Genomic DNA, 15,797 nt, shown 5'->3' with positions numbered 1-15,797 from the left:
AGCAAGATCGTTATGGTACCAACCAGTCCAAGTGGATTTTTTTTGTTGCAAGAATATTCCTACGCGGACTTTAAGGGGGCATCAGCCCAAAAACATGCAATAAATGAAAATTAGGTCGACTCTAATCAAACTTTTTTGACGGGTTGTATATGTAAAGGGTTTCATCAGGTCCGAGTCTCAGCATCGTAGCATAAATAGGAAGGGAGAAAAAAATATTGAATGTGGTCAAAAATTAACATCAAACACAAGTACCAACTGTAATCATGTCTATGACTCTCAGCTATCACAATAGCATATAATAAAAAAATTAATTAGTTTTATCCCCCCCCCCCAAAAAAAAATGTTATAAAAAATGATTTTTTTTATTTTTTGTTTTCTTATTTGTTTATCGGACGATTTGCACGAAACTTATACACCTGACTGCACGCAAGCCTAACTGTAAGGGTGCCAGGAAATTGGTTGATGTCAACCTCAGCCACAGATGACAGCACCTTAGACTTTATTTTTTACTTATTTTTTCAAGTAACATAAACGTTCCTATAACTATTTTTTTATTATTCAATTTACATGAAACTTACACTTTACAAGTAGAGTTTATGGCTCTACATATCTGTAAAAATATTTTTTTCCTAAATTCATTTATTGATTTTATAATAATAAACCATGATATATTTGCATAATTTTTTATGGAACTGACTATTTGTATTAGCAAAACTAAACATATTTTTAAAAAATCAGCTTTATAGATTCTTTTATTATATGCTAATGTGATACAAAAGTGTCATAGAAATGATTTAATTTGAAACTTGTGATTGTAGTTTCGGTTTGAAAATGTGTAAAATTCGTTGAAAAAATTAAAAAAAATCTCCCTTTCTATTTAGGCTGCAATACCGAAACTTTGAACAATTGCAGCCCTTATCATATACAACTAGTCAAAAAAATTGGTTGACATTGAACTTATAAGAAACGCAGTTATGGCCCCTTAAACCTCAGACTGGCCCGCTAACCATGAACTCGCCTAGTTGTGCTTGCGGGGATGAAGGGGAGGAAAGGAAGGGGACCGGGCCGCGGGGACACTAAAGCCCCGAAATCATCTCAAGATAATCTCAAGGAAGAGGAAATTAGGGAAGGATAAGGTCCCCCCCCCCCCTAGGTAGGGGAAGCAGAGGCTATGGTTATGGGTGCGGTGCGAGTCAAACCATCCTACTAAAATGTAAATACCTATAACGACTGTTGATATGAACAAAATTTGGACTCTTGCACTTAAATGAGGGAAAAAAATGGTTTTGTACTACTGATTTTGATGGACCCCCCCCCCCCAAAAAAAAAAACAGCAACAATCAAACCTAACTTTTCCAAGCCCGATTATAAGCCTTTTATGTACTAAATTAGGCCTAGAATTCCTTATATAAACTTAGTACAGATAAGGTTAACGGTTAAGCTGTTGCAGTTTTGTTATGGCATTTAGTATACCAACAACAGAACAAAACTGATTTTGTAAACAATTCATAGAAGCTATATGTACTATCTTTTTGGAGGATGGGTTTGAGTGAGGTGATGGTTCAGGCGAAGTGCACGTTCCCATCAAGAAGAAGAGGTGATGGAGTGATGGTGGAGGGGAGGTGGGAGGGAGCAGGTCAGCATTGTGTGTGGAGGCGTCCTCGAAATATTTAACCCAACGAAAAATAAAATCCTGTATGGATATCCCCTAGCAGAAACCTGAACAATACAAGTTGAATACCTTAGTTTTCCTGAGGTTGTCAGTGTAACAAACTGGGAAACTGGGTGCTGAAGACTATTAATATACATGTATATACATGCATATATATACAACATTACCTGACAAAGACTAAACCACCTGCAGCAAGGAAAATTACTACGCGAGTGGAACAAAGCCATGCTACAATCTCAGCCATTCAACCTTATCTCGTTTCATTTATATATATATATACAGTATCTATGAGGGGAGTGTAGTATCCAAGGTTGTATCCACACCAGAGTGGTTCCCACCCCTCCCCAACACACCCCCTTCCTGTCATCTCTCCCACCCCTCCCTCACACCACCACCACTCTCTCATCGCTAGCAACAACTTCGGCTAGCAACAAGCTTGACCAAGCTGGAAAATGGTCATCAATCCATATATATATATAATTAACAAACAATTTATATAAACACCCCAGGGTGTATGCGTAGGGGTCGATGATCGCTGGAGAAGTGATTAGATCTGCTGGTTCACTCCCAGTGGCATTCGTCCCAGCCTATCCTCTCTTCCCTATCCTATGTCTTCCCACTACACTACTCACCTCTGCTATGTACGACTAGCGATTCCTTCAAAAATGCCGTCTTTTAAATTTCCATCCAATTTTGTCATTTACACAAGGCAGCGCTAATGTTTCAAATACAACCTGCAAAAAGCCTTAAGAAAGCCTCGGGCTCACCTTGTGGAGGCCCAGGTAAGAGTAGACGAGATCACGCGAGAGAACAGCTGGTGCCTGGGCTGCCAGTAAGAGGGCAGAGGTAAGGAGAGGGACGAGATGTACCGAGGAAAGTCTAAGGGTGACACCCGCGCCGTTTCACTGGCTGGGACCTCCTGTTGGTGTGAGCTGGCGCGCCCCCTAGACACAAGGGCGCCTGCTGTGTTGGCACTTCTCCACCTTCCCACACCACTCTTTCTCCCCCCATCTATTCAACTTCACGTAGTTTCCCGTTATGGTTGCATCCAACAGCACGTGCACACATTATTTACCAAAGAATTAGACTAAAATCAAAGCCTCTACATCGAGATATCAACGAGACAATTAGGAGAAAAGACCAGATTTGGCAACTGTTGAGGAGTGATGTGCCAGGTGCTCGACAACTCTCGTGGATGGCAGACCATAAAGAAAACACATTTCGGAGGGAGATTTTGGCGGGTTCTTTTGAAATATACCACCCACAAAGAAAATAAATATTATGAGTGAAGCCTATACCGGTATCCCATAGTTTCACTAAAATTTCAACATATTTATAACATGGCTTCAAGGTTACCACACGAGGCTTGAACTTTTCTACCAGACTACTGTATCTTGGTATTATCTGGTTACTGTTGGGTAACATTTAGTTTGAAGAGGCATGGCATAACAATCCATTATATCATATGCTTAAACTCAGCATACAAGTTAATGCTTTGTGACTCAGCATTCAAGTTAAAGCTTTGAAACTCAGCATATTTATTTATTTATTTATTTATATACAAGAAGGTACATAGAAATGAAGTTGATTTTACATTCTTGTAAAGCCACTAGCACGCATAGCGTTTCGGGCAAATGAATAGGCTTTGTACCTTTGTAGGCTTTCGGGCAATAAATAGCATTTGTACCACACATGACTTGTGGCCATAGCACAATACATATTAGGCAGTGGGCTACATCAACTTCACACAATAATTATTGTAAACTGTATAAAACAGTATACATCACCATAACAAAATAATATTGTATACTATTTGATGCATCTATTTGATGGTATGGGGACCACTATATCACATATAAATGTATATTACTTCATCAGTACAGTGTATATATGGATATATGCTAGTGTGTGTGTGTGTGTACTCACTTAGTTGTGCTTGCAGGAGTTGAGCTTAGGCTCTTTGGTCCCACCTCTCAACTGCCAATCAACCGGTGTACAGATTACTGAGCATATTGGGTTCATTTGATCCTCTTTACATTTGAAACTGCAAATGGAGTCTGGTGTGTGTGTGTGTATGTGTGTGTATTTACTATTTGTGTCTGCAGAATCGAGCTATTAGCTCTTGGACCCCATCTTGCTAACCAATTTATTTTCCCTCTATTATTTATATATATATATATATATATATATATATATATATATATATATATATATATATATATATATATATATATATACATACATACATACACACACACACACACTGTGTATAAAGAGAGAGAGACACACACAAAGGGGCCTCGTGGCTGAGTGGATAGCGCTCGGGGGTCGTAGTCCTAAAGGCTCGGGTTCGATTCCAGGACAAAGCAGAAACAAATGGGCAGTTTCTTTCACTAATGCCTCTGTTCACCTAGCAGTAAATAGGTACCCAGGAGTTAGACAGCTGCTATGGGCCGATTCCTGGGGATGTGTAGTATATGTAGTAGATATAATAGAGGGAAAAATAAATTGGTTAGAAAGGTGGGGTCCAAGAGCTAATAGCTCGATTCTGTAGACACAAATAGTATATAAATATACATATACAGTATATATAAATTTTACTTTATTAAAGTTCAAGTACTGGACCCTAATTATTGTGCATGGTATGCAATTTACATTTATTGTGTGTAAGCGACATATTTTAATTTGCCTAATTCCCATACTCTGAATCACTTAGATGAAATGCAAAAAAAAAAAAATATAAAAAATCTAGAGATAATTACTGTACAACCTTAGAGATTTTAGAGATAAGTACCTCCCGGATGGAGGGTCCCGGTATTACAGTCGGTTTCGTTCTAGACTCTCAAATGAGAATTCCTGGTGGGACAGAAATGGTTAGGTGCATTTCCTATCACCTAATGCCCCTGCCCACCTAGCAGTATATAGGTACCCCAGGAGTTAAGTCAGCTTGTTGCGAGGTTGAATCCTCGGGAGGGTCGGAAATTCGACCATGGGCGAGACCTCGATATAAGCCTAATGAACTGACTGCCTATCCCCTAACAATGGATTATAATTACAAGTCTTCAGTAAATGTACATTTAATTTTGTTATTATACCAACAATCAATAATCCCTCAAAATATAGAATAGGGGGAGCAGCACACTGCTGTGTACTTGCTCTTGTTAAGAAATGAAAGAGTGCATGACAAGGTAAGGTAATTATCAGAAGGCACTAAGCCAGTATGATTATGTGCACTATGTATAGTCGTACTGGCTTAGCACTTTTTCCTGTTAATTCCTTACCTTATCACACCCCTTTCATCTCTTAACAAGTGTAAGTACACAGCAGTGTGCTGCTACTCTATTCTATATTATAAAGGATTACAAATTATTGGTAAATAACACTTAAAGTAACATATACATTTACTGAACAATTGAATTATAGTGATGCATGGTATGGGAATAGTTTTGCCAATATTACCTTTGGCCAGGTCTGCATTGCCAAGCGGTTTAAACTTTAAAGATACTGTACTAGTACTTATAGCCGAGCTGTAGTTGAGCAGTAGTAACATTGAGGTTAATTATTATACTGAATGACCTGTTAATGTGGGCCTTCAGGCATGGTACTTTGATTTAAATTGAATAGATGTTAGATTTCACTTCGTCTCCAATTTGTTCCCAAATTGCTTGAGAAAAATAATGCACTATATAGTTCAACAAAACCATGTAGATCCGAGGCAAAGTGAAATTGACACTAACAATTCCATCGATCATCATACTGTACTGTACTATCTGGCAAGAACCACCACTCATCTATGGATCATCTAATTATTCTAATAGAATCAGCAGATTCCCAGACATTATTACTGCTTGGCTTATACTCAGTAATAAATATCTCTGAAAAATTTTGTTGCCTGCTGATGCAGACTTGACCAAATGTAAATTGTTAGCAAAATTCTTTGCAATATCCTTTGTCATTATGTGATGGAGGTCAAAGATACATGAATTTAGAGGCAGCTCTATAATAAATGCTCAAGAAATGTGTAAATATTTAATTACAAATTATCTAATACCTGGAATTTTAGGCAAATATCCAGTTTGCCAACTGTAGGTAGCAAATCTACATGACTGTAATCTTTCCACTGCCACCTACTGGAGGGAGGTGATGACGTGCATGATAAGCAAATAAAATTACAAAACTACCTCACCACATATGTAAGTTGCTTAGCTTACAGACTGTACTGTACTTGTGGTCGTTCTTGAACCCATTGTTGCTATAATAATGTACAATAAACTATAACTCACTTATGAAGACTAACTTGCTTAGCTAAATTACTTTTGGGGTTCAGTCCTTGAGCCCATTATGTGCCTCTATAACCATTTCCACTACAGCCCACAGGATGGGTATGGGGTGCATAATAAATGAACTATAAATCTCAGATCTATAGTTTTGTTTGGGGAAATATATTCATATTTATTGATAAACAAATGCTTCACATATAGGGTCAAAACTTAAAATATGTATAAAGAATTAACAGGTTGCATTGTGTGATTTGTGTCAAATGTGCTGGGTTTTTGTACTGCAAAAATGTTATAAATTCATTAATTCATCATATATATACCGGTAGGTCATTATTTATTAAACATAATACAGGAACTACAGCATTATATTTTTTTCTAAAACCCATAAATTTTAACAGGCAGGGATGCCCACCTGAAATAATAACATAACAGACACCAAACAGGAAAGGTTTGCTCAGCACTGAGTAGCGAGATGATACCAAAAACTGATAAATCGAACAAACCTTTCCTAGAAGAGCTCTTAGAACCAACTACAGATAAACTTGTTCTTTTTTGTTACAGTGTAGTATTTTTTCTCAAGTACAGTAGTGACCAAAACTGCAATTCTTAGATTAGTGTGTATTTTATTCAGTTTCTAAAGAAAAATATGATGCCATTTAATGTAATGTTTAAGATAATAAGATACAGTAATGCTTATTCAGGTAAAAGTACATACATTCAAAATGAGTTACAAATATAATGTGTTATTTCTAGATAGTACTAGTACATACTATGCCTAAAGCCACTAATACGCATAGCTTTTTGGGCAAAGCCACTAATACGCACAGCATTTTGAGCAATACTGCAACGGGCAATTTAATAAGTTTTGAAAATCATCAGACCACATAGTGAAATCTATTAATATTTTAAATTTGGACAAACACACTAAACAGCAATAATTATAAAATTACTGGAGAAAGACCACTGTAATGAAGCTAAATACTACTTTATGTTGTAAACAGATGGAACAGCTTACCAGGAGTTATAAGTAGTGAAGTAAAAACTTTTAAATCTATATTAAACAGGTAATTCTCCTTAAATCCCCATCTCTCCATGTTTATAATCCCATAAGCTTTCTATATACAGTATATGGCCTGGACAAAAACTAAGATTCTAAAATATAGTCTGTCATCTTTTACACAATCTATAGTCTGTTGTTTTACACATTTATATTGCAACAGCCCTTAAATTCAACAATCCTTAAATAAAGCACAGTTTTCAGCAATCTTCAAAGAGTGCAGCATTTCCTTGAGTCCAATAGTGTCTAATAAAATATTAAATTCATCATTACCCTAGAAGGATTTTTGACCCAAGTTTAGTACACCAGCACTGACAGGAGCTGTGCAAACTATCAAGTATGCAGCAAGATTTTTCACCAAATCATTATTCTTCAAGGGGTTCTGAATTTTGCGTTTACTTTGGTTTGGTTGCAAGGATCAACATTTCGTTTTCTTGATTCTCTGACCAGCCTCCTGGTTGGTCGGTCAACCAGGCTGTTAAGACACAACTGCTCGCTGCCTGACATATGAATCACAGGCAGTTAAGGTATTCTTTGGAGGTATGTATCAACTTCTCTTATAAATACAGCGAGATCCACTCGATAATTCTCAGACGAGCTGCATGAAGTGTACCTGATCTTGCATTCACGCTTTTTAGGAAACTTAATTGCTGATAGCCTCAGATTAATTATAATCTTTCATAACGGACTTCTTCAGCACAATATTATTGTGGTTGCAATACTGTACATTTAAAAAAATGTATTTACATGCGAAACCGATTTATGCAATGACTTAAAAGTTTATTCAATATTAATACTAGTGTTGGCTGTTATTTGCTTCCTATTTTCCTGTTCTTATACAAATATGACAGAAAGTAGCTACGATACATGTTGGAAGTGGGTTCATGTGAAAGTAGAATATAAGAAACACTCACGGGACACGTAGTATGCGCGCCATCCTCCTGCTGTTTGAACACCTTCTTCCTCACTTTGTTTTGAACAAACCACTTGGTTCTTTGCCCAGCATCTCACCGCTCATCATAAATTACATTCACATCACATATACAATTATAATTAATTTTATATTCTATATTTATTATTCTGTATACTAATAATGCATTATATATGTCAATTGCAGAGAGAAGAGGAGAAGGAGGATTGATGAGAGCATCAGTCGTCGTCTGTATGTTCCAGGGTGCGGCGGCTCGCGGCTCTCTACCTCGCCACTACTCACACATGTGCTAACCTCAGCCATGAGAACTGCTCTAAACCGCACCAACGCTGTCTTCCGTAGATAGTTGATTTCTATTTATTACAAGTGTGCGCAGAGGAGAGAATGAGTGTATCTAAGAACGGGAGGAATCCCCTAGCGGGAGTGAGGCTGGAACACCTGGTGGCTGGGGTGGCGGGCGGCGTCGCCTCCACTCTCATACTTCATCCTCTAGATCTACTCAAGATCAGGTTTGCCGGTGAGTAATAACGTCTTGGAGTACCTTGGTTACTGTTAAGGCTTGGTATATTGTCAGCGGAGGCGTCCCATGTTCTCAGCGGATTCCTTTTATTACATTGCGCTCTGCACTCCAGAAATTTCTTGGAATTTCTTTAAAAAAAATTCCAATCTTAAAATTGCAACATACTAAAAACTAAACATACTAAAAATTGCAACTACTAAAATAATTTTTAATCTCGGATTGTTTAGTACCAAATGCTGCTCCTATGCCTGTAAGTTATCCAATATTAGAACAGGCGTTATTGTTTAGCGTTACTTTCAGTTATACTCTAGTCTATGGGCATATTTTGTGTAAATGGCAAGTGTCTGGCAATACTGTAGTTATAATGTTTTTTGATCAAGGGTCTTTGTAAAATGTTAGGGTTCTGGTGCTCCTAAGTGCTAGCATAATGCATACATCTGCTGCTTAACTGGACTTCAGTGTATATTTTCAGTAACAATCAGCCTTCAGTTATCCAATTTGTATCCATTATATCATGTTCAGTTTGGTGCAATTTTTAGTACCCTGTTAATATCAGCCATGTACCCTTTTGTAAGATTTTATACGGTATCATTCTACATTGTAAAGTGGCTGTATCAATCATTCTACATTGTAAAGTGGCTGTATCGTTCTACAATGTTAAGTTGCCTTTAACCCTTTTGCTGTATCCAAAAGTGTTAATTTGGTTCAGGGATGAGAATATTTACCTGTCCATTTGACTAGAAAGTTTCTAAAGCTTTTAATAGTAAACCCAATGCCTGGCCTTGAAAACAGGGCTTTGGCAAAATCAGTCTGTTGGCAACAAAATGGAATAGTTTTGAGGTCTGTGTTCATCCTCAAGGCACTTGCCCTTTGAATATTACTTCTATTATACAGCAAGCAACAGCCTGTTGGATGCGTTTATAAAAAGTCAAGCTTGGCCTCAGGCTGGGCTCGGGAACTCCCAGAACCCTCTCTAGGTTTACACACATAATTGGCTAGGAAAATAGCATTAAGAAAATCTAATCAGACAATTTTCTGTGACTTGTTTATTGTGATTCTAGTTATTTTCCTATGATTGGTAATTTACTGTGACCATAATTTAGCCACTGCAAGCCCATCAGGGAGCCAGGCATGACTGGTGATAATTGGTTAGGTCTATCCACAAATAATGTATTGTGGGAATACTCTGGATACAAATTTCATCAGGCTTAATGGAATATGTTGATCATTACAACTTTTGTTTTTCTGGCTTAAAGTATTTGATAAAAGGTATCCAGAAGTTTGATTGAACATTTTTTTAATTAAATGCCTCCAGATTTAGCTGCACTGTTTATTTTATAGAGGAAATGTTGCCATGTATAAATATTTATTAACCAAGCACACATGGACCTACACAATGTCAGTATGTTAATTAATTAATTAATTAATTGTCCGTCAGTAGCATCAAAGCGTTGACAAAGAATGCTGGGTAGACTGGACACCACGAGCGTAGTTCTCATCCTGTAACTACACTTAGGTAATTACTTAGGTAATTACAATGGCAACTTTTGTTTGGGACCAGATATCCTTTGTCTGGCAACACCCTGCTAATCTATTCCAATTACATACACAGGAGTTTTTGAATGTTAATACTGTACCTCAAAAGTTTATTTCCATGGAATTTTTAAAGTTGGTCAAATCTTGGTTAAAAAAAATTGAGAAATGGAGCTATAATTTGGGACCCCCGATCTTGCACAAATATTTTGTTAAGTGGTCCAGAAATGCGTGTTATCCCTTGGGTACTAGTTTTCCTCAAGGATTAGTAGAACTGAAAATATTAGTAATTACTGTACTAAAAAGGCTTAGTAGGTTTTTTTTTTATGATGCTCTTTCTCAGCCATCAAGTGGTATTAGTTATATAAATTGACTGATAAGCAATGATTAGATACTAGAGAACACAAATGCCTGTTTTATAGCATTAAAGGAGTCCATGTGTGTGGATGTACTTTTTATTGACAATTCAGTGTTTTGTAAATAGTGGGTGTACACAGATTTTTGCTTTTTTTACTTTTATTCTTTTTTTTTTGTTTACTGGTGACTTTCTTTATTGTATGAATAATGAATTATTTTTTGTGTAGTGAGTGATGGAACAACGTCTGCTAAGCCTCACTACACAGGGCTTACACAGGCCATGTGTCAGATCTTCAGGCATGAGGGCATCAGAGGGCTCTACCGTGGCGTAACACCTAACGTTTGGGGTGCAGGCTCAGCTTGGGGACTCTACTTCCTTTTGTAAGTACTATACAAAATTTTTTTAGATTTACTGTATGCAAGAATGATGTTTTCTTTCTTCTGTCTTACATTACCCTTGGTTAAAAAATAAAGGGGGTAGGGGGAGGGGGGTTACAAAAAATGTACACTGTAGTTGCTTGTGAATCGGTGATCTTGTTTGCAATCCATCCTACACACTAATGGCCCAGAGTAATTCCATGCAGTATTAATTTTCTTGTTTAGGAATTGAATGTACTGTAATTTACACATGACTTGCAACCAGTAATTGAGCTTTTGTCTAAGAACGTCCCAAACTTCAATGTTTGAAGTTTGTTGCTCAATGTGACTCACTCCCCAAGAACTCTTAAATGACAAGCGAATGAGTTAATATACTGTACTTTAGTGTAGATTGTGGAACTGTTACTATCATGATAGGTATTTTGTTGTAGCTATGTGGCTATCAATTTTATTTATAAGCTTCATGAGTTACACATTAGTGTTATCAGTATAGTAATAGTCCTACAAAATATTTTTGGTACACGCGAGTTGTTGCTAGCACGTTGGCTTTTGCTCTGTATGGTGAATGTGTGTGTGCAAGAAAAGTGTTAGTCAGTATAACTAATAGCATGCTAGTTTGTCAGTATAACAATAGCATGATTGGCAGTAAAATTTATAATTTGATAAGGTTACTTCTTGAAAAATTTCTTGCACATTTTCATAAGTTTGGTTCTAGATTGGCTCTGCCATATTGATTCCAATGTAGGATTTATTGATTTCATTACTGTAGTTTAAATAAACATTCACACTTTACATTTTCTGCATGGGATGAAGGTGGGTAATAGCTCCCCCACAGCCTTTTAGAATACTACCTTTGTTGATTATTGCTCACCCTGATGACCCGGAGAGTAGTTGAATGTTGCCTTTGAGGCCCCCACTTTTGGAAAAGACATCAGTGATGTATCTTTTAAGTGTCCTGCAAGAGTGCCCTGTCGCTCAGAACAGCGACAGCCATTCCTTTACTCAATCCTTGTATCCCAGCTCCTCGTCCTTAAATCCATTTAAAGTGCAGTCTAATCACACTGGCTTAGTGCTTTTCAATAATTGCCCTAAACACCATTACCATAGCTTTCTTTGCTAAGAAAATGTTAGAATCCCAGATTTTTTAAGTACGTACAATTTAATAAACAAAATTAAATAGTTTTGGGGAGCTTGATCAAGGACAAAAAGCTTTTATTTTTGTCCAAAGCCTAAATATTCATTTAGGCTACAGGTACTAAGATCTGTAAATTTATTATAAATGGATGACTGGAAAAAGTAAATATTTAATTGGTCAGAAGAGATGAATACAGTATATAGAAATAAATGTGTAAAGGCTATGTTAATGAATTTGTGTAATGGGTTAGATACGCTTAACAGGAAATAAGAAATGGAAGAATAATTCAGTGATTAGGCATGTTGCAGTGAACCTTAACCCTCCCTGGCCCACATCTTCACATCTGAGGGAGATGTGAATCGACCACTATGGCTTAGCGAAGTCGCACTAAATAAAACACAAATCTATGTACAATTTAGATAAGTTTAGATTAAAAGAAGACGAGGAAATTATGGCTCAGAAACAGAGTTGTTGATTTATGGAACAGATCCCATGTATATAGGTAACACAATACTGTATACACGGGATCATTTAATTGTTTATAGTGTAGGTTAAGTAGGTTAGTGCTTGCATGCAAGTGGAATTGCTTTACCAAGATCCACCCAATGATTTACAAGTCACCATCCGGTTATGGTTGTAAAATCTTAGCATTTGTATCTTGGAAAATTCATTTGCATTTATTATTTACCAGATGTATATTGTTAAAAGGAAACTTGTTTTGCACCTAGCTGCCATGCCACACATCTTCTGACATATCACAAATCTAAAGGAAAGTCGAACATATTAAATTTAATAGGGAAATTTTGAAAATATGGTTTTCTTATGAATATTTATGGTTCTATTGCCCACACCCACCTTTCTAGTGTTGTCTGGTTTTGATGATGATGTTCAGTGACTAATTGGTGCTCTCTAAAACATGAGTGTTTGAGAAAAATGTACAATTACTTGAAAGTAGCTGTGTGTGGTGAGCAACAATTTGAAGAGGCAGTGAAAAGTTTACAGTGTAAATTCTGCAGGAAAGTGCCATGACTCAGGTGCCAGAAGGCATGCTGGCAAATATGCTAAGATCCTGCAGCTGTCACTTTGCAAACATCACCAGCTGCTGTCACTTGTTCCTGTTCCTCTCTGGCGAGCCTTCAGATTCATTATGTAATGTACAAACTTTAAAGTAGACATCATTTCAGTTGTTAGCAGTATTTAGTTGGATATTTTCAAAATAGTTTGAAATGTGTCCTTGCACGCTACGGGGCATTTGCGAAGCGGATGTTTACTGGGGGCCGACGAAGGTTTGGTTTGGGTCGTCTGGCGACACACACAGTTTACCCTGTTAGCTTTTATTTTCCAAAACAACTTTGTACCTTCGCCTCTCTTTAGCTTGTTTGTGTTTAATATTGTTTCATGTCATATTTTGTGTTATTTTGCATTTTCAATCTGCCGTTGGATTTCATTTTGCATTGAATGGATTTTTGCAGTTTTAGCCGACTTTAGGTTTTAAATTCAGCTTACGTGGTAATAATGGTTATATTTATTCACCATTTAGTCTATAAATTGTACGTAACAAGTTTGAAACATTGACGACACTTTAATACACGCTGATTGGCTTAATAGCCTCCTGGCTATTAAGAATATAATAGAATTGCAAATCATTCTCCCCGTTCTTCTGGGAATAAACTCTGTTTACACTGCACCAGTGTCTTAACTGTTATGGTGCAGGAGGAATTTATCATTGATGTACAGTATGTGTGCATTAACGCCATGTTTGCGTAGGTAACTTGTATGGTGAAAATATCTCTAATGGTTAAAAGACCCATGTGGTGAGCATGCTACTTTTTTATTTGGCCTTTTTCATTGTGCCTCTAATATATTATTCATTTCTATTTCTTCTTGGTTGCAACGCATTCCTTTCCCCCTTTAGATTTATCCTCAGTCACTGGTTCAGAAATAAGGTTATAAATGCGTATAACAAACAAGTTAGAGTATTAGTATCATAAAAGCAAACTCGTTGAATAATTTAAAATATAACAAGTTGGAAGTAAATTGATGCTACCCCCCGTAGGCCAATATGTCTCCTGAAGGTTTATTTAAGGTAGATTTCCATGACGCCACAACGTTGTGTTGCAAGAGGTCACTTGTTTAAGAACTTTATGTCGGCAGTGGTTAAATTGCGTGCCATTTGCGCGATCAGTGTTTGTGTACTATGATAAGTGAACATTGTCTGGTTAGCTGTGGATGGTTTAGCGGTGTTGACTAGCTGCACGCTGGTTAGGTTAGGATGTCAAGTGTGGTGTGGTGTGTCTGTCCAAGGTTATTGGCACATTCACCAAGCCGGAGTGTTCTCTTTCCTCCCCTCACCACTCTTAGTTACTGCAGATTACTATTGAACGTTAGTGTAAGGTGTCAGTACCTTGATCACGCTATAACAATTATGAGTATGTGATGTGAACGTCAACACTAATAGCAGTACATTGCATAGCATAGTTTTAAATAAATACAAATATTAAAAGTTGGTGGTACTGGCTGGCAATGCGCAGGTTAAAAAAAAAAAAACTCGTTGCACGCCGTAGAAGCAGTGCGCAGATTGGACGCACACGTCCACACCCCCGTCGACAGCCAATCCGGAGGCAGGGAGTCTCTTGACGTCATATACTTTCCCGAAACTTGCATCATAAGACAGCAGGAAGCCGTCTAGTTTGTCTAGATTCCCGCAGCTCTAATAAACGAAGGAAAATTTGTACACCCGACCGACAAATCTGAAAATATAAGAATTGACGTTTTGGTCCATCCTGAATTATGTATTCATTATCAAGTCGTGTAAGGAAAAAATGTAAGTTCCAAGAAGCTGCCTTTGGGAAAACATTTTTTTTTGTATAAAACTATCTGGTCCATCTTTTTTTCGTGTTTTCATTTTCTTCACCAATGTGATCAGAATCTTCGCTCAATATCATCTTGTGACGTGTTGAGTAACATTTTGCACTATTAAATAATTGTTCAGTTGACGGGGAACGCGCACTTGAACTTTCCTAGAGATGTATACTTTATCTCGTTTGGTCCAGTATTGCAATAATGATTTTATTTATAACAAACAGTAAGGACTATATGAAGAATCACAGGTGTGTAATTATATATATATATATATATATATATATATATATATATATATATATATATATATATATATATATATATATATATATATATATATATATATATATATGTCGTACCTAGTAGCCAGAACGCACTTCTCAGCCTACTATGCAAGGCCCGATTTGCCTAATAAGCCAAGTTTTCATGAATTAATGTTTATTCGACGACCTAACCTAACTTTTTTGGCTACCTAACCTAACCTAACGTATAAAGATAGGTTAGGTTAGGTTAGGTAGGGTTGGTTAGGTTCGGTCATATATCTACGTTAATTTTATCTCCAATAAAAAAAGGTGACCTCATACATAATGAAATGGGTAGCTTTATCATTTCATAAGAAAAAAATTCTAGAAAATATATTAATTCAGGAAAACTTGGCTTATTAGGCAAATCGGGCCTTGCATAGTCGGCTGAGAAGTGCGTTCTGGCTACTAGGTACGACATATATATATATATATAATATATATATATATATATATAATGTGTGTGAATCACGAAAATTAACACGTGATGAAAATGTGACAGTATCAAACCACAAAAGAAGAATTGAAACAGGAATTTCCTTAAGTACTTTCGTATTTAATAATTCATCTTCAGAAGGATGTATTCATCCTTCTGAAGATGTATTATTAAATACGAAAGTACTTAATGAAATTTGTTTAAATTCTTCCTTCCTGGTCTGATACTGTCACATTTTTCATCACGTGTTATATATATCAATGTATAATGGTCCAGGATGGACCGAAATGTCGCAGTTGCATAATGCACTTGGGCTGCTTTTAATCTTAGCTAC

At 36.7% G+C, this 15,797-nt stretch overlaps 2 protein-coding genes across 5 annotated transcripts in view; one reads left to right on the top strand and one right to left on the bottom strand.

The window, feature by feature from the left end:
* Positions 1-8,011, bottom strand: part of Pask (PAS kinase) — a 112,794-nt gene extending 104,783 nt beyond the window's left edge. For 3 of the 4 annotated variants that reach the window (XR_011223788.1, XM_069309651.1, XM_069309652.1), the window contains exon 1: positions 7,924-8,011. Coding sequence is in view for 2 of the 4 variants with exons in the window: in XM_069309651.1 (XP_069165752.1) it covers positions 7,924-7,946 (23 nt within the window). In the remaining 2 variants the exon portion in view is untranslated. Of the gene's footprint in view, positions 1-2,439; positions 2,597-7,923 lie in introns of those variants that run through there. The other variant, XM_045763200.2, reaches the window with a different exon arrangement.
* Positions 8,012-8,160: 149 nt separating this feature from the next.
* The window catches only part of LOC123771008 (solute carrier family 25 member 32), a 22,169-nt gene continuing 14,532 nt past the window's right edge, over positions 8,161-15,797 (top strand). The window contains exons 1-2 of the mRNA XM_045763203.2: positions 8,161-8,457; positions 10,578-10,731. Coding sequence (XP_045619159.2) covers positions 8,325-8,457; positions 10,578-10,731 — 287 coding nt within the window. The 5' untranslated portion in view covers positions 8,161-8,324. The remainder of the gene's footprint in view (positions 8,458-10,577; positions 10,732-15,797) is intronic.

Source organism: Procambarus clarkii, chromosome 65 (assembly GCF_040958095.1).
Source record: "Procambarus clarkii isolate CNS0578487 chromosome 65, FALCON_Pclarkii_2.0, whole genome shotgun sequence".
In the NCBI taxonomy this organism is placed as follows: Eukaryota; Metazoa; Arthropoda; class Malacostraca; order Decapoda; family Cambaridae; genus Procambarus; species Procambarus clarkii.
The sequence above is the reverse complement of the archived record's forward strand: the minus strand, read 5'-3'. Positions and strand labels throughout refer to the sequence as shown.